The following is an 18,157-nucleotide window of genomic DNA, read 5'->3' as shown; positions in this document are numbered from 1 at the left end:
TTTGAGAACTAACTCCGGTCAAGATTGGGAGATCAAGACAACGAGAAGAGCATGGAGAACCCAGACGTGGTTCACAAGGTATGTGGTGGGCCGTGGCTCCATCAGACCGAACAGACGGTCTATGCGACCGCACCGCGGCTCTGCTTGGTTCCTAAGTCCCATCCGGCTCTCCTTATCTGTTTCAATTCGTTTCTCTTCTCTTCTCTCTGGTTAAACACGAAAGGTTGTGTTGGTTGAGTCCAAGGGACACGTCCCTAGACTTTGGCCGGACATAATCAAACCGCTAGCCTAGACATGGGTCAGTTAGTGGGATGATCCGATCGCACCAAGACTGGGCGGTTAGGATGAACGGTTGGGAATGACCCAAAGGGCACGAGTTGTCAAGAGTCATGAGTGTCCAAGAGGCACGAATGGCCAAAGGGTACATGTTCCAAACGGTGTCTTTCGGGACAGGTTAGGACCGATCCTTATGGATCAGCTTATGGCTTGTCTAGTTAAGACAAGGTCACGGTTTGTCTAAGCCAAGGTAGAGTCGCAAGGTCTGACCGGTTGCTAAGCCTTCCGGATTAGGCTTGAGGCTTACTCGGCCGATTGGATCCAGGCCTAAGGCCGGATCAGGTAAGGGAGTCCGTTGGGCCATTGAGCCGGACTCCATTGGCCGGTCGCACCTAGATTCTATCCGGTTAGACGGATTGGTCTTTGGGGACGATCCGGATCTGTTCGTGTGTTCTATTTATCTATTCTGGACTATCTATCTGATTCTAAGTCAAGGGGTGGTTGGTTGAATGACTTAGGATACGGTAGGTAGGTTCATACGCTTTATGATTATGTTGACTGAGGTTTATCTAAGTTCTAGGAACCAAGCCAAGCATTGTAGAATCAATCCGTTCTATTCTTGGTTATGATTAATGCTTATCTGGTTGTGGTTTCAGGAACCAAGGATGGTTCTGGTCAAGCCAAGGAGCCGTGAAGGCTTGGTCAGTGAGAGGCTGTGTAACGTGTGGTTAGATGATGCTAGGGATGAACTAGTGATTGTCTATGAGACTGTTAAGAAGTTGTGTATTGAATCTCATGTTTCTAAGTAATACAAAGTTTATACATTATTATTCCGCTGTGCAATCTATCCCTTTGTTTATGAACCTCACATTCGAATATGACTTAGTAAAGAAAAGACTTAGAATGAATCAGCCAAGCAAAGAAATTAATAAGTAAGCATTCGTATCCAGTTGGGTCGAGAGACCAGGAACGGGTCTTACACTCATGAAGCGCATATAAAACAATGACTTTATTGATTCGAGAAATATCCATACATTGATATAATTCAAGACCGGTCCCTGCCTAATGCCAAAACGAGTCAACTAAACACAAATCCACTATACCATTTACAAAAGGCATGAAAATCTACATAGGCGGTCCTAACGTCCAACACCCTGTTATCCGATCATCCTTACCTAAGCTACCTGCAAAAAGGACAACGGAGTTGGATGAGTAACCTAATGTTACTCAGTGAATTATGATCCCAAACTAACAAATACAACCCCTCGCTATCCCACCCCGAACAATCTAAAGCGAGAGGTTCAACTAACAACAAATCAATCAAATTCAATAGATAACCAATATCAGAAATACGCAGCAGATAATAATAACTATATAACTAACGATATGAAATTATAACCGCTAATAACTAGCTAACCACTTAACCTCAAACTCAACTCAATCTAGGGTTCAACAACCCTCTACAGTAACTACACTATAACTAGGGCCCTTTGTGACTCAATCTAGGGTTCAACTCACGCCATTAGTGAACTCCTCGGTTGGCCAAGCTACGCCTGTGGCTACGACCGCCCCCAACACCAATGGTCCAGTTGTGGAAACGGTCAAGGTGATCGAGATTGTTCCACCAGAAAGGACCGGGAAAAAGGTGGACTATCTGAACTTGCTTCAGCACATCTCCCGTCTAGGGACGAACCATTTCTCAGGAAGCGCCGATCCTATTGAGGCAAACGAGTGGAGGAGTAGGCTAGTCCGAAACTTCAGCTCAACTCGTTGTCCCGAGGATTACAAGAGAGACATTGCGGTTCACTTCCTGGAAGGGGACGCGCATAATTGGTGGCTGGCTGTGAACAAGCGCACCAATGGAAGTCTCCAGAGTTTTGCAGATTTTGAAGATGAATTCAACCGCAAATACTTTCCTGCAGAGGCTTGGGACCGTCTGGAAGGAAGATTCCTAGACCTTACCCAAGGCCACAGGGCCGTACGTGAGTACGAAGAGGAGTTCAACCTGCTCCGACGGTTTGTTGGAAGGGAACTTGAGGACGAGACAGTCCAGGTTCGTCGGTTCATTCGAGGCTTAAGGCCCGAGCTGAGAACCCACTGTTCGATCCGCACCTTCAGCACCGTCGGAGAGTTGGTTGAACGTGTAGCTCTTTTGGAGTCTAACTTGGCCGAAGAAGCCAAGCTTAAGACGAAGTCGCAGTCTGTCCCGACGGGTAAGACTAACGACCGAAAGAGGAAGTGGGACCAGGTTGACGGAGGCAAGGCCTCTAGTGGACGACCTGAATGTCCCAAGTGTGGTAAGAACCATCCAGGTGAATGCTAGAAAGCCATGGGAGCTTGTGTGAGATGTGGCAGCTTGGATCATTCCATCCGAGATTGCACTCGACCAAGCCGGACTCAGGGCCAATCCAGTGGCAGCGGCTCTCGGACTTGTTTCCATTGCTGCCAAAGCGGACACTTCCAAAGTGAATGCCCTAACCGGCAAGGAGGACAAGGAAAGGGTCGCGGAGACACAGGAAAGTCGACCCAGAGCAGGTCGACCACAACACCAAGGGTGTATGAGCTGTCCCGAGACGACGGCGTTTCTGGATCGTTTGATTCGATCTCTGGTAATTTCTGAATTTATCCGTTTACATTCAATAGAATGCTTGGTCTGGAACCTAGAGTGGCTAGGGGATTCTGATGTGGGTCTCTTATAGGGACCCTCATGATTGGTGGTGTTGAAACCCACGTACTTTTCGACACAGGGGCTACACATATAGTTTTGTGAGCCCGGAACTGGTCGGAAAGGGTCTGTTCTGCCTCTGTTCTGGGGATAATTCGAGACTAGTGAGGGCGGCCGGTGGGCAAATCATGCACTCGCTAGGGCTCATGACTAATATCCTGGTAATGATCCAGGAGAAAAATCTGCCTGTAGATCTGAATGTGTTGCGCCTACAGAATCACGATGAGATCCTAGGCATGGATTGGTTGGGAATGTATCGGGCCACTCTCGACTGCCACAGAGGATGTGTACGGTTGGAGACTGGACCTCACCCGATCCAGTACCAAAGTCTGAATATGAGTCCGGCTCTGGATAGAGTAGTGGTGTCAGCAATCCGAGCAGAACGGATGCTTAGACAGGGTTGTGAAGCATATTTGACCACAATTACCACTATGGAGCACGGCAGGTCTGATGATCAGAAAGATCTATTTGAGGATCCGTTGGTGTCTGAGTTCCCAGATGTGTTCCGTTCGCTACAGGGTGTCCCCCCCTGATAGGTCGGATCCATTTACGATTGAACTAGAACCAGGGACAGCTCCGCTGTCCAAGAGTCCGTATCGAATGGCTCCGGCCGAGATGGCCGAGCTAAAGAAGCAATTAGAAGAATTGCTGGACAAGGGGTTCATACGTCCAAGTAGCTCTCCTTGGGGTGCACCAGTCCTCTTTGTGAAAAAGAAGGATGGTAGCATGCGTCTGTGTAATGACTATCGAGGGTTGAACAGGGTTACTGTGAAGAACAAGTACCCGTTGCCCAGAATAGACGAGTTGTTGGATCAACTCAAAGGAGCCAAGTGGTTTTCTATGATTGATTTGGCCTCAGGGTATCATCAGATCCCTATAGAGCCAAATGATATTAGAAAGACAGCATTCTGGACCAGGTACGGCCACTACGAGTTCGTGGTTATGCCATTCGGTCTGACCAATGCGCCTGCTGCATTCATGAAAATGATGAACAGCGTGTTCCGAGACTTCCTGGACGAATCAGTGATCATCTTCATTGATGATATCCTGATTTACTCCAAGGATGAGGAATCTCATCGGAAACACCTGAGAGCCGTGCTGGAACGATTACGGGAACACAAGCTCTATGCAAAACTCAGTAAATGCAGTTTTTGGCAGAAGAGCATTGGGTTTCTCGGCCACATTGTGTCCGGTGAGGGCGTCTCGGTGGATCCAGAGAAGATCAGGGCAATCAAGGATTGGCCTCGACCACGCAGTGCCACGGAAGTCAGAAGCTTCCTAGGGCTGGCAGGTTATTATAGAAAGTTTGTGTAAGGATTCGCAAGCTTGGCTCAGCCTATGACACGATTGACCGGGAAGGACGTTAAGTTCACATGGTCTAAGGAGTGTGGGAAATGTTTTTCCGCGCTTAAGGACATGCTGACTAGCGCACCCATTTTGGTTCTTCCAGAGGCCGACCAACCCTATGTGGTTTATACGGACGCGTCCATAATAGGACTAGGTTGCGTATTAACCCAGAATGGGAAGGTCATCGCCTATGCATCAAGGCAGTTGAGAAAACATGAGGGAAACTACCCCACCCATGACCTTGAAATGGCTGCGGTAGTGTTCGCCTTAAAGATTTGGCGATCGTACTTGTATGGTGCCAAGGTTCAGATACTTACGGACCATAAGAGTCTTAAGTATATATTCACCCAGCCTGAGTTAAACTTAAGGCAGAGAAGGTGGATGGAGTTTGTAGCTGATTACGATCTGGATATCACCTATCATCCGGGAAAGGCTAATCTGGTCGCAGATTCCTTGAGCCGGAGAAGGGCCGACGTATCAGCCGAACGAGAAGCGGACGACCTGGATGGTACGGTTCGTGCCCTACGGTTGAACGCATCAACCAAAGAGTCTGAACCACTCGGATTAGAGGCGGTCAATCAGGCCGACCTGCTTACCCGAATTTGGTTGGCTCAAGGTCATGACGAGAACCTGAACAAGGTTGCTCAGAATGATAGGACGGAGTACCAAACTGCAAAGGATGGTACCATCCTAGTAAACGGTCGGATCAGTGTTCCTAATGATAGAAGTCTAAAGGAAGAGATTATGAGGGAGGCTCATAAGTCCAGATTCTCGGTTCATCCTGGTGCGACCAAGATGTACCAGAACCTTAAGAAGTTCTATCATTGGATCCGTATGAAGGCAGATGTCGCGGAGTGGGTGGCCAAGTGTTCCACTTGCCAACTCATCAAAGCAGAACATCAAGTGCCTAGTGGGTTATTGCAAAGCTTGCCTATTCCGGAATGGAAATGGGATCACATCACAATGGACTTTGTGACTAGGTTCCCTACCACGAGGAGTAAGAAAGATGCGGTTTGGGTTGTGGTTGATCGCTTGACCAAATCAGCACACTTCCTGGCTATCAAAAAGTCGGATGGGGTAGATCAGATTGTACGTAAGTACATTGATGAGATCGTCCGACTACATGGTGTGCCGGCAAGCATAGTTTCAGATAGGGATTCAAGGTTCACATCTTACTTCTGGAGGGCTTTCCAAAAGGCTTTAGGAACAAGAGTGAACATGAGTACAGCCTATCACCCACACACTGATGGACAGTCTGAACGACCGATCCAGACATTGGAAGATATGTTGCGAGCATGTGTTCTAGACTGGGGTGATTCCTGGGAGAAACATCTACTCTGGTAGAATTTGCTTACAACAATAGCTTACATAGTAGAATTGGCATGTCGCCATACGAAGCTCTGTATGGGCGTCCATGCAGGACACCCTTATGCTGGACCCAAGTTGGGGAACGCAGCATGATTGGTCCGGAGATTGTCGAAGAGACAACCGAAAAGATCAAGTTCTTGAGGGACAAGATGAGACAGGCACAAGACCGCCAAAAGAACTATGCAGATCGAAGAAGGAAAGATCTCGAGTTTCAAGTAGGGGACTTGGTGTATCTTAAAATGATTACCTTCAAAGGACGAGTCCGGATTTCCGGAAGACGGAAGTTAGATCCGAGATACTTGGGGCCGTTCAAGGTCATTGAAAGAGTTGGGATGGTGGCCTACAAGTTGGACTTGCTGGCCAAGATGGACGCATTTCATAATGTGTTCCACGTCTCCCAACTTTGGAAATGTTTGACGGACCAAGACATCGCTCTTCCTGCCATTCCAGACGATCTTGGTAAGAACCTAACCTTGGAAACGAGGCCAGTTCGAATCATAGATAGGATGGAAAAAGCAACAAGGAAGAAGACGGTCTAGATGGTTAAGGTGGTCTGGGACTGTAATGGTCAGGATATAATCACTTGGGAAACCGAATCCATCCCAAGGAAGCATTTGGTTCGGATTCGAGGACGAATCCATCCCAAGGGGGGGGAGACTTGTCACGCCCCCAATCCTGAATAGGATTGTTGGGACGGCCATGGTTCGAGGAAACGTGCAAGCCAGTTTTTGGACATCAAGGCAAGCATTCCATGGTCGAGAAAGTAGGTTAAGGACATAAGGAAACTTAGACTTAACCTTATACAAGCTAAGAGTTAGCTAGGACGAGTAAGACGGTAATTGGACGAAGTGAACGAGTAGCTCGGCCAGCTCAATGAAGCTAGGTTCAGTTCACTCCAGCTCAGTCCCTACTAAGTCAGCTCCACTAGCTGGACTACTAGCTCACTCAGCTGAGGCAGCTGAGAGTCAGCTCATCTCAGCTAGACGGACTGTCTGGGCTTTAGGCCGATGGTCCGGGTCCGGGTCAGTGGCGGGCTGTGAAGTCCGGCCATGAGGCCATGGGCTGTTGGGTTGTGGTGGTTGTGGTGGTGGTGTTGTGTTCCGGCGACTTTGATCGTGGTGGTGTTGTGTTCCGGCGACTCTGATCGTTTGAGAACTAACTCTGGTCAAGAATGGGAGATCAAGACAAGGAGAAGACCATGGAGAACCCAGACGTGGTTCACAAGGTATGTGATGGGCCGTGGCTCCATCAGACCGAACAGACGGTCCATGCGACCGCACCGCGGCTCTGCTCGGTTCCTAAGTCCCATCCGGCTCTCCTTATATGTTTCAATTCGTTTCTCTTCTCTTCTCTCTGGTTAAACACAAAAGGTTGTGTTGGTTGAGTCCAAGGGACACGTCCCTAGACTTTGTCCGGACATAATCAAACCGTTAGCCTAGACACGGGTCGGTTAGTGGGATGATCCGATCGCACCAAGACTGGGCGGTTAGGACGAACGGTTGGGAATGACCCAAAGGGCATGAGTTGTCAAGAGTCATGAGTGTCCAAGAGGCACGAATGGCCAAAGGGTACATGTTCCCAACGGTGTCTTTCGGGACAGGTTAGGACCGATCCTTATGGATCAGCTTATGGCTTGTCTAGTTAAGACAAGGTCACGGTTTGTCTAAGCCAAGGTAGAGTCGCAAGGTCTGACCGGTTGCTAAGCCTTACGGATTAGGCTTGAGGCTTACTCGGCCGATTGGATTCAGGTCTAAGGCCGGATCAGGTAAGGGAGTCCGTGGGGCCATTGAGCCTGACTCCATTGGCCGGTCGCACCTAGATTCTATCCGGTTAGACGGATTGGTCTTTGGGGACGATCTGGATCTGTTCGTGTGTTCTGTTTATCTATTCTGGACTGTCTATCTGATTCTAAGTCAAGGGGTGGTTGGTTGAATGACTTAGGATACGGTAGGTAGGTTCATACGTTTTATGATTATGTTGACTGAGGTTTATCTAAGTTCTAGGAACCAAGCCAAGCATTGTAGAATCAATTCGTTCTATTCTCGGTTATGATTAATGCTTATCTGGTTGTGGTTTCAGGAACTAAGGATGGTTCTGGTCAAGCCAAGGAGCCGTGAAGGCTCGGTCAGTGAGAGGCTGTGTAACGTGTGGTTAGATGATGCCAGGGATGAACTAGTGATTGTTAATGAGACTGTTAAGAAGTTGTGTATTGAATCTCATGTTTCTAAGTAATACAAAGTTTATACATTATTATTCCGCTGTGCCATCTATCCCTTTGTTTATGAACCTCATATTCGAATATGACTTAGTAAAGAAAAGACTTAGAATGAATCAGACAAGCAAAGAAATTAATAAGTAAGCATTCGTATCCAGTTGGGTCGAGAGACCAGGAACGGGTCTTACACTCATGAAGCGCATATAAATCAATTACTTTATTGATTCGAGAAATATCCATACATTGATATAATTCGAGACCGGTCCCGGCCTAATGCCAAAACGAGTCAACTAAACATAAATCCACAATACCGTTTACAAAAGGCATGAAAATCAACATCGGCGGTCCTAACGTCCAACACCCTGTTATCCGATCATCCTTACCTAAGCTACCTGCAAAAAGGACAACGGAGTTGGATGAGTAACCTAATGTTACTCAGTGAATTATGATCCCGAACTAACAAATACAACCCCTCTCTATCCCACCCCAAACAATCTAAAGCGAGAGGTTCACCTAACAACAAATCAATCCAATTCAATGGATAACCAATATAAGAAATACGCAGCAGATAAAAATAACTATATAACTAACGATATGAAATTATAACCGCTAATAACTAGCTAACCACTTAACCTCAAACTCAACTCAATCTAGGGTTCAACAACCCTCTACAGTAACTACACTATAACTAGGGCCCTTTGTGACTTAGTGTTCCTCCTCTATCCTCGGGAATATCCTATCTCCCTACCACAAAGGCCAGAAGAAGGAACTTTCAATCGAACGTGGCCCACAATACATTCGGGTCACCGCACGACAGCCCCAGTACGTTCGGGCCACTGCCGGTTTTCACACGACGGTTACGGCCCACAGTACGTTCGGGTCACTGCCGGTCACTACCCCGTCGGGCAACCACTCAACCATAGGCCATGACCCCGTCTCTCTGAGTGTTCTCGATCCAGCGAATAAGGGGTTTCCTTAAACCTACTGGGTACGCGGTTGAGGAAACACTAACTCCTTGGTGGGTTACACACAAGCTATATGGCATCACACTCTAACTCTACAACACTAACAACAACATCATCACTAAGGCCATGCGATCCGTCGAGTTATCATGAATCATCAGAACAATGGGCAAAGCTCGCGTCGACCTTTTATCTAATAAATGCATCCCTTCCAAAAGTCGGGGTTTGTTGCATGTATTAGCTCTAGAATTACTACGGTTATCCGAGTAGTAGTTACCATCAAACAGACTATAACTGATTTAATGAGCCATGCGCAGTTTCACAGTCTGAATTCGTTCATACTTACACATGCATGGCTTAATATTTGAGACAAGCATATGACTACTGGCAGGCCCTTCCCGTGGACTGTTTGGGTAATTTTGGCCAACGTGGGCTGTCTGTTCAGTACACACAGGACGTCCGTGTGTGTCTGCCAGCACACACATGACGTCCGTGGCTGTCCGTCAGCACACACAGGACGTACGTGGCTGTCCGTGTTTGTCTGTCACCGCACACACGACGTCCATGGCTGTCCATCAGTACACATATCAGCACGCTGGTCTTTGGACTCAGCACGCTGGCCCATCCCGTGGACTGTTCGGGTGATTTTGGCCCACGTGGGCTGTCTGTTCAGTACACACAGGACGTCCGTGGGTGTTCGTCAGCACACACAGGACGTCCGTGTGTGTCCGTCAGCACACACAGGACGTTTGTGTATGTCCGTCAGCACACACATGACGTCTGTGGCTGTCCGTGTGTGGCCGTCAGCACACACAGGACGTCCTTGGCTGTCCATCTGTACACATATCAGCACGTTGGTCCTTGGACTCAGCACGCTGACCCTTCTCGGGGACTGTTCGGGTGATTTTGGCCCACGTGGGCTGTCTGTTCCGTACACACAGGACATCCGTGGGTGTCCGCCAGCACACAAAGGACATCTGTGGCTGTCCGACTGTGTCCGTCTGTGTCTGACTGTGTCCGTCAGCACACACAAGACGTTCGTGGCTGTCCATCAGTACACATATCAGCACCTTGATCCTTGAACTCAGCACACTGGCCCTTCCCGTGGACTGTTCGAGTGATTCTGGCCCATGTGGGCCGTCTGTTCAGTACACACAGGACGTCCGTGGGTGTCCGCCAGCACACATAGGACGTCTGTGGCTGTCCATCAGTACACATATCAGCACGTTGGTCCTTGGACTCAGCACGCTGGCCCTTCATGTGGACTGTTCGGGTGATTTTGGCCCACGTGAGCTGTCTGTTCAGTACACACAGGACGTCTGTAAGTGTCCGTCAGCACACACAAGACGTTTGTGTGTGTCCGTCAGCACACACAGGACGTTCGTGTCTGTCCGTCAGCACACACAGGACGTATGTGGCTCTCCGTGTGTGTCCGTGTGTGTCCGTCAACACACACAGGCCGTCCGTGGCTGTCCATCAGTACACATATCAGCACGTTGGTCCTTGGACTAAGCATGCTGGCCCTTCCCGTGGACTGTTTGGGTGATTTTGGCCCACTTGGGCTGTCTGTTCAGTACACACATGACGTCCGTGGGTGTCCACCAGCACACACAGGACGTCCGTGGCTGTCCGTCATCACACACAGGACGTTCGTGGCTATCTGTGTGTGTCCGTGTGTCTCCGTGTGTGTCCGTGTGTGTCCGTCAGCACACACAAACATACGTGGGTGTCCGTCAGCACACACAGGACGTCCATGTGTGTCCGTCAGCACACACAAGACATCTGTGGCTGTCCGTGTCTGTCCGTCAGCACACACAGGACGTCCGTGGCTGTCCATCAGTACACATATCAGCACGTTGGTCCTTGGACTCAGCACGCTGGCCTTTCCTGTGGACTGTTTGGGTGATTTTGGCCCACGTGGGCTGTCTGTTCAGTACACACAGGACGTCCGTTGGTGTCCACCAGCACACACAGGACGTTCGTGGCTGTCCGTGCCTGTCCGTCAGTACATGCAGGACGTCTGTGGCTGTCTGTGTGTGTGTCCGTGTGTGTCCGTCAGCACACACACAGGACATCTGTGGCTGTCCATCAGTACACATATCAGCACGCTGATCCTTGGACTCAGCATGCTGGCCCTTCCCATGGACTGTTCGGGTGATTTTGGCCCACGTGGGCTGTCTGTTCAGTACACACAGGACATCCGTGGGTGTCTGTCAGCACACACAGGACGTCCGTGTGTGTCCGTCACCACACTGCGGACGTCCGTGGCTGTCCATGTGTGTCCGTGTGTGTCCGTCAGCACACACAGGACGTCCGTGGCTGTCTATCAGTACACATATCAGCACGTTGGTCCTTGGACTCAGCACGCTGACCCTTCCCATGGACTGTTCGGGTGATTTTGGCCCACGCGGGCTGTCTGTTCAGTACACACAGGACGTCCCTGGGTGAACGCCAGCACACACAGGACGTCTGTGGCTGTCTGTCAGCACACACAGGACGTCTGTGGCTGTCCGTGTGTGTCCGTGTGTGTCTGTGTGTGTCCGTCAGCACACAAAGGCCGTCCGTGGCTGTCCATCAGTACACATATCAGCATGCTGGTCCTTTGACTCAGCACGCAGGCCCTTCCCGTGGACTGTTTGGGTTATTTTGGCCAACGTGGGCTGTCTGTTCAGTACACACAGGACGTCCGTGGGTGTCTACCAGCACACACAGGACGTCCGTGGCTGTCCGTCAGCACACACAGAACGTCTGTGGCTGTCCGTGTGTGTCCGTCACCACACACAGGACGTCCAAGGCTGTCCATCAGTGCACATATCAGCACGCTGGTCCTTGGACTCAGCACGCTGGCCCTTCCCGTGGACTGTTCGGGTGATTTTGGCCCATGTGGGCTGTCTGTTCAGTAGACACAGGACGTCTGTGGGTGTCCGTCAGCACACACAGGACGTCCGTGTGTGTCCGTCAGCACACACAGGACGTCCGTGTGTGTCCGTCAGAACACACAGGACGTCTGTGTGTGTCCGTCAGCACACACAGGACGTCCGTGGCAGTCCATCTGTACACATATCAGCACGTTGGTCCTTGGACTCAGCACGCTGACCCTTCCTGTGGACTGTTCGGGTGATTTTGGCCCACGTGGGCTGTCTGTTCTGTACACAGAGGATGTCCGTGGGTGTCCGCCAGCACACACAGGTCATCTGTGGCTGTTCGTGTGTGTCCGTGTGTGTCTGTCAGTACACACATGACGTCTGTGGCTGTCCATCAGTATACATATCAGCACGCTGGTCCTTGGACTCAGCACGCTGGCCGTTCCTGTGGACTGTTCGGGTGATTTTGGCCCACGTGGGCGGTCTGTTCAGTACACACAGGACGTCTGTGTGTCCGTCAGCACACACAGGACGTCCGCGGCTGTCCTTCAGCATACACATGACGTACGTGGCTGTCCGTGTGTGTCCGTGTGTGTCCGTCAGCACACACAGGACGTCCGTGGCTGTCCATCAGTACACATATCTGCACGTTGGTCCTTGGACTCAGCACGCTGACCCTTCCCGTGGACTGTTTGGGTGATTTTGGCCCACATGGGCTGTCTGATCAATACACAATAGACGTCTGTGGGTGTCCGCCAGCACACACAGGACGTTTGTGGCTGTCCGTGTGTGTCCGTCTGTGTCCATCAGCACACACAAGACTTCCATGGATGTCCATCGGTACACATATCAGCACGTTGGTCCATGGACTCAGCACGCTGGCCCTTCCCGTGGACTGTTTGGGTGATTTTGGCCCACGTGGGCTGTCTATTCAGTACACACAGGACGTCCGTGGGTGTCCGCCAGCACACACAGGACGTCCGTGGCTGTCCGTGTGTGTCTGTCTGTGTCCGACTGTGTCCGTCAGCACACATAGGACGTCTGTGGCTGTCCATCAATACATATATCAGCACATTGGTCCTTGGACTCAGCACGCAGGCCCTTCCCGTGGACTGTTTGGGTTATTTTGGCCAACGTGGGCTGTCTGTTCAGTACACACAAGACGTCCGTGGGTGTCTGCCAGCACACACAGGACGTCTGTGGCTGTCCGTGTGTGTCCGTCACCACACACAGGACGTCCAAGGCTGTCCATCAGTACACATATCAGCACGCTGGTCCTTGGACTCAGCACGCTGGCCCTTCCCGTGGACTGTTCGGGTGATTTTGGCCCATGTGGGCTGTCTGTTCAGTAGACACAAACATCCGTGGGTGTCCGTCAGCACACACAGGACGTCTGTGGCTGTCCGTGTGTGTCCATCATGTTGCGGCCAGAAATTCAGCAGCTGAACCAGAGGTCGACCCAACACCCTACTCAACCAGCCAAGGCGCCAACCAGGACATACGTGCACTAAAAATGCCATATCTTACAAACCAGGAGGTTTTAAATCACGAGGCTAATTTTTATGCATTCTATACTCAAGAAGGAGTCCAGGCCAATTGGAATTGGGCCAAAATAATCACGGAGAAAGAAGTTATGAATTTTACAATTCAGAGGTTTCTCAACCCGTCCATCTGCGAGTACCCGACTTTAGAAGAAGGTTCAAGCTCAATGAAGGAGAGGCCTGAAGCAAAACCCATCACAGAAGTCAAGAGGAGTTTATCATCTTTTCATAAAGCCCAAGATCAGGAGAAATGGCCACGGAAATTAGGAGTTATGATCAATTCCACAGAACCGGCCAAACCGACGTCATCTATGGAAAGTCTTCAACCAATTCAACTTGGTTCGACCCAGAGCTATTTATGGGAACCAAGAGATCATCTTAACCAATCAGGAGGTATTCCAGAAGTCCTTAGCTGCACCAGAACCCAGGAGATCAGTTGGTTCAATGGAGAATCACTTAAACCCAACCGGAGCTATTTATGGAAAGATTGGACAATCTTTCGGTTTGATCCATTCCAAGCAATTCCAATCCAACCAGGAGAACCAGACGACGTCCAGACAGAACCAAGACATCCAGGATACATTATACACGAGCCAGAAGAGTTCTACAACTTCATCCCATGCACCAGCCCACATAGGAATAAGAAGATCCCCATTATCACCAAACTGCCTTATTTGGAGTCTCTTGCATTCAAACTCCAACAGCTCTTTTTCTACCAAGGCAAGGACGAGATCAGCTTCTACCAAGCATTCAAGAAGGTCCCAAGAAATCTCTCTTATCCCCTTAAACCGTCCCGATTCAAGCAAATCAAGTTTCTTCACTTGGAGCCAAAATCCCACAAAAGGCTCCAACGGCTAGTTTCCGATTTCTTGCTTAGTTTAGATTTGTTTCCTTTCTTTTCTTTTGTGAAGTTTAGAGTCTTGTATCTGAGCATTATATAAGCTCATTTTCGTCCATTGTAGAGAGGACCCTCAATCACCAAGTTAATAAAAAGTTTATTCAGTTTTTATCAAAGATTGTTCTTTGTATAAAATATCGGTCTTTAGGATTCAAAGAGAGATTCTTTGTTGTTCTATTGATTTCGTGAGTCTAGTTTGTTTGTGCAAATCAAACAAGCTCAGTACACAGATTGAGAGAGTCAATCAATTCGTTCCATCCTTCATCAGATTGAGAGATTCAATCAAAACCTCATCCGCAAATCCACTCCAATCCATCATCTGATCCAGCTTGAGAGAGACATCAGTCCAGCAAGCAAGATCCCACCTTCACGCCATCTCCATCCCCTGTTCTTGTTGAGAGAGACATCAGTCCAGCAACTTGAATCCATCAGCCATCTCTATCCTTCTCTTATTTTGTTTCATTTTGCATCATATAGTTCTAGATTTTCCATTCAATATAAAAACCCATAAAAAGTCATATTTGCTTCTGTTCTTCATTTATCATTTAGTTTTCTTTCTGTTCATCATTTTGATTCATAAAAACTCATAAAAATAACTCTCTTCTGTTTCAGGAACCAGATCGGCCATCTCCCTCTCCTTCGCGTCCGTCTAACCGCTCCATAGCCGTCCGTCCGTCCTGTCCAGTCCGAGTTCTTGAACCTCAGTCCGTCCAATTGAGTAGCCTGAATCCCAGCCTGCAACATTTGGTATCAGAGCTTAAGCTCCTGACTCAGGTGATATCTATCCTTGCATCTCATATTTGCTTGCATTTATTTTTCCATTCATAAACCGAAAATCCATAAAAACTGTTTCTTTTTGTTTCAAGTTTTGTTTCTGCATATTTTTGTTCTTGCTGTTCATCATACTTTAAAGCCACGAAAAAGAAAAGAAAAAGTTTTGTTTGATTCATTTAAAAATCGAAAATCCCAAAAGAAAGTGTTTGCATTCATTAGTTTCCATAAAAGAAAATTCCATAAAAATTTCTGTTTTGAATTTGATTCCTTTTCATTTGCATTCATAAATTCAAAAGCCAAAAGAAATCATCCTAGTTATTGTTTCATACCATTTCTACTTGTCCATTTCGTGATTGCATCAGAAAAGAAAAAGAAAATATTTTTAAGCTTTAGTTTATATCATTTGCATATTTAATTGTTGCATTTCATCCAAAGAAAATTCAAAAAAAAATTCAGCATTAGTTTGCTTTCCATATTTTCTTTTCATTTGTGTTAATTGTCATTTATTACTGTTTCATTTCGAGATTTGCATTAAGAAAACCAAAAGAAAAATCATTTTTCATAATTTATTTCATTTCGGTTCAACATTGCATATTTTCTTGGTTTAGTTTTAATTAGCTTGCATTTTGGTTCTTATTCTGATCCGACCATAAATTCTCTATTCTTCACTTGATCTTTGTGATTGCTTGCAGGAAGAAATGGAAGAATTAGCACAAAGCCAAGCCTTATTGGCCTCTCAAAAACAGCTATTGGCTGCTATGAAGGGTGTACAAGATCAGATTTCTCAGCTGGAGAAAAGAAACAAGGCACAAGGCCAACGAACACAGCAAGGAAAAAGAAGATTTGGAGATGCACCAGAGGATGGCTATGTTGAGCCTAAGCCACCAGATCCTTCATGGATCACCCCACACCATACTTCTTCAACTCATAAACACTTAACTCATTCTTATCTTTATTTTAAACCTGTTAATGAAGTTAAGATTTATTCTTTTTCAGGAAGCAGCTGGCCAGGTGACTATCTCTCATGGGAAAGAACCATGGATGATTGGTTTTCATACCATGGCGTGCCAAAGAAAGAAAAGCTGAGCCATGCCATCAAACAACTCACGGAAGTGCATACAAATGGTGGAAAGGTGTAGATGGTGCAAGATGGAAGAGTCAAAGAGAGGCTATCAAAACGTGGGAAGATCTTAAAGAGGCCATGATCAGGAAGTATGTATCCTCACTTCCAACACCAGAGATTAGAGAAAGGTACCCAAGGAGGTTTTCAAGCCATGGGTCCAAAGAGGCAAAGAGAGTGGTGCCACAACAAGGCCATAGAAGCTTGATCCATCAAGATCAGATTGGGCCAAACCAGGGGCACACAGTTCTCTATGATCAGTCCCAACCTTATGAGGTCCCAAAGACCATGGAGAGAAAGAACTTTGTCAGCCAAGACACGTTGGCCAGACACAAAGAAAAATCAGACAAACCTATTTTTCAAGAAAAGGGCAAGGTAAGTCCTATACTTGATAAATTTGTTTATAAATCATCTCCAACTGGTATGAGTCACTTGTCTTTGTCCAAGGATGTTAAGACAGGTCCTAAGGTCCAGAAAGACACGAACTCCACATCCTTGTTGAGATCCAAAGTTGTCCATGATTTAAGTCCAAGAGACAAGGAGATTTTAAACCCAAAGGAAGAAGAGCCATCAAGCCAAGGTAAGTCTTCTAAATCTGAGGATTTAAAATATCAGACATGTTATAGATGTCATAAGAAAGGACACTATGCTGTAGTTTGTCCTACTAAGCAAGTATTGATAGAAGCATCACTAGAAAAGAAAACAGATTTATCTATGAAGAGTGATAGTTTTATTCAATCTGATTTGTTGGTTCCAAATTCTTGTGTAATGCACTTGTCTTTGTCAAAAGGTGTTTTAACAGGAATTAAAGAGCATGAATTCAAAGGAGAGGAGCCACCAGGCGCCACACCAGTGATGAACCAGGAGAAGGTTCAAGACACAATGCAGTCCATGTTGCTTAAAGAAGCAAAACCAGTAAATAAAGTATCAAACCAAGGTAAGTGTCAAACACCACCTAGAGAAACTGGTATTGACGTGTGTGTTCTTGATGTAGAGAGTAAAAATGAAAGCTATTTGCTTACTGAAGTTCCAAGGAGAGAACCAGACCATAAGCCCAGCCATGAACCACCTCACAAGTGGAAGTCTAGTGTTGAACAATGTGTTCAAATGCCAAGGCTTAAGGTAATCTTCTCTGATCTTAAAACGTCCAAGACACTTGATTATCCAGATATAATGCACTTGTCTTTGCCAAAAAGTTTTGATCCAGGAATAAAAGAAGTTGAAGTTCATAACCACCAAGGTCAAAAGATGCAAAGAAGGCAGCAAACAAGAACAAGTTGTCCAAAGAAGAAAATCATTCTTCAACTTGTGGAAGCTATCAAAGTAAGTCTGGAAATCTCAAATTATTTTTATCAGTGTCCAAACACAGATATAATGCACTTGATTGTTGTCCAGAATGTTGAGAAATTTTCAGGTTGCAAAGGAGAGAGCTTCAAGAAATCCCACCGGATAATTCTTGTTGCTAGAGTTATACAGTTTCGAGGTCGAAACCTTTTCAAGGGGGAGGGAATGTTGCGGCCAGAAATTCAGCAGCTGAACCAGAGGTCGACCCAACACCCTACTCAACCAGCCAAGGCGCCAACCAGGACATACGTGCACTAAAAATGCCATATCTTACAAACCAGGAGGTTTTAAATCACGAGGCTAATTTTTATGCATTCTATACTCAAGAAGGAGTCCAGGCCAATTGGAATTGGGCCAAAATAATCACGGAGAAAGAAGTTATGAATTTTACAATTCAGAGGTTTCTCAACCCGTCCATCTGCGAGTACCCGACTTTAGAAGAAGGTTCAAGCTCAATGAAGAAGCGGCCTGAAGCAAAACCCATCACAGAAGTCAAGAGGAGTTTATCATCTTTTCATAAAGCCCAAGATCAGGAGAAATGGCCACGGAAATTAGGAGTTATGATCAATTCCACAGAACCGGCCAAACCGACGTCATCTATGGAAAGTCTTCAACCAATTCAACTTGGTTCGACCCAGAGCTATTTATGGGAACCAGGAGATCATCTTAACCAATCAGGAGGTATTCCAGAAGTCCTTAGCTGCACCAGAACCCAGGAGATCA

General features: G+C 47.3%; 2 protein-coding genes across 2 annotated transcripts; both read left to right on the top strand.

The window, feature by feature from the left end:
- Positions 1–13,227: 13,227 nt before the first annotated feature.
- LOC117131519 lies at positions 13,228–16,072 on the top strand. Its single transcript, XM_033283617.1, has 2 exons — positions 13,228–14,540; positions 14,607–16,072. Exon 1 carries the CDS (start codon positions 13,271–13,273, stop codon positions 14,237–14,239), a length of 969 nt encoding a protein of 322 aa, XP_033139508.1. The 5' UTR covers positions 13,228–13,270; the 3' UTR covers positions 14,240–14,540; positions 14,607–16,072.
- LOC117131518 lies at positions 15,669–17,634 on the top strand (the record flags this gene model as incomplete). The annotated part of the gene is made up of 3 exons (XM_033283616.1): positions 15,669–15,981; positions 16,044–17,413; positions 17,486–17,634. Coding segments are annotated over exons 1-3 (1,832 nt in total), but the record flags the coding sequence as incomplete, so codon positions are not given.
- Positions 17,635–18,157: the final 523 nt, after the last annotated feature.

The sequence above is a fragment of the Brassica rapa genome, unplaced genomic scaffold (assembly GCF_000309985.2).
Source record: "Brassica rapa cultivar Chiifu-401-42 unplaced genomic scaffold, CAAS_Brap_v3.01 Scaffold1009, whole genome shotgun sequence".
Classification (NCBI taxonomy): domain Eukaryota; kingdom Viridiplantae; phylum Streptophyta; class Magnoliopsida; order Brassicales; family Brassicaceae; genus Brassica; species Brassica rapa.
Note: the sequence above shows the minus strand (reverse complement) of the source record. Positions and strands in the feature narration are given on the sequence as shown.

Excerpts from the sequence above, each read along its gene's own strand:
- LOC117131519 (XM_033283617.1), top strand. The coding sequence starts at position 13,271 with ATGCCATATCTTACAAACCAGGAGGTTTTAAATCACGAGGCTAATTTT.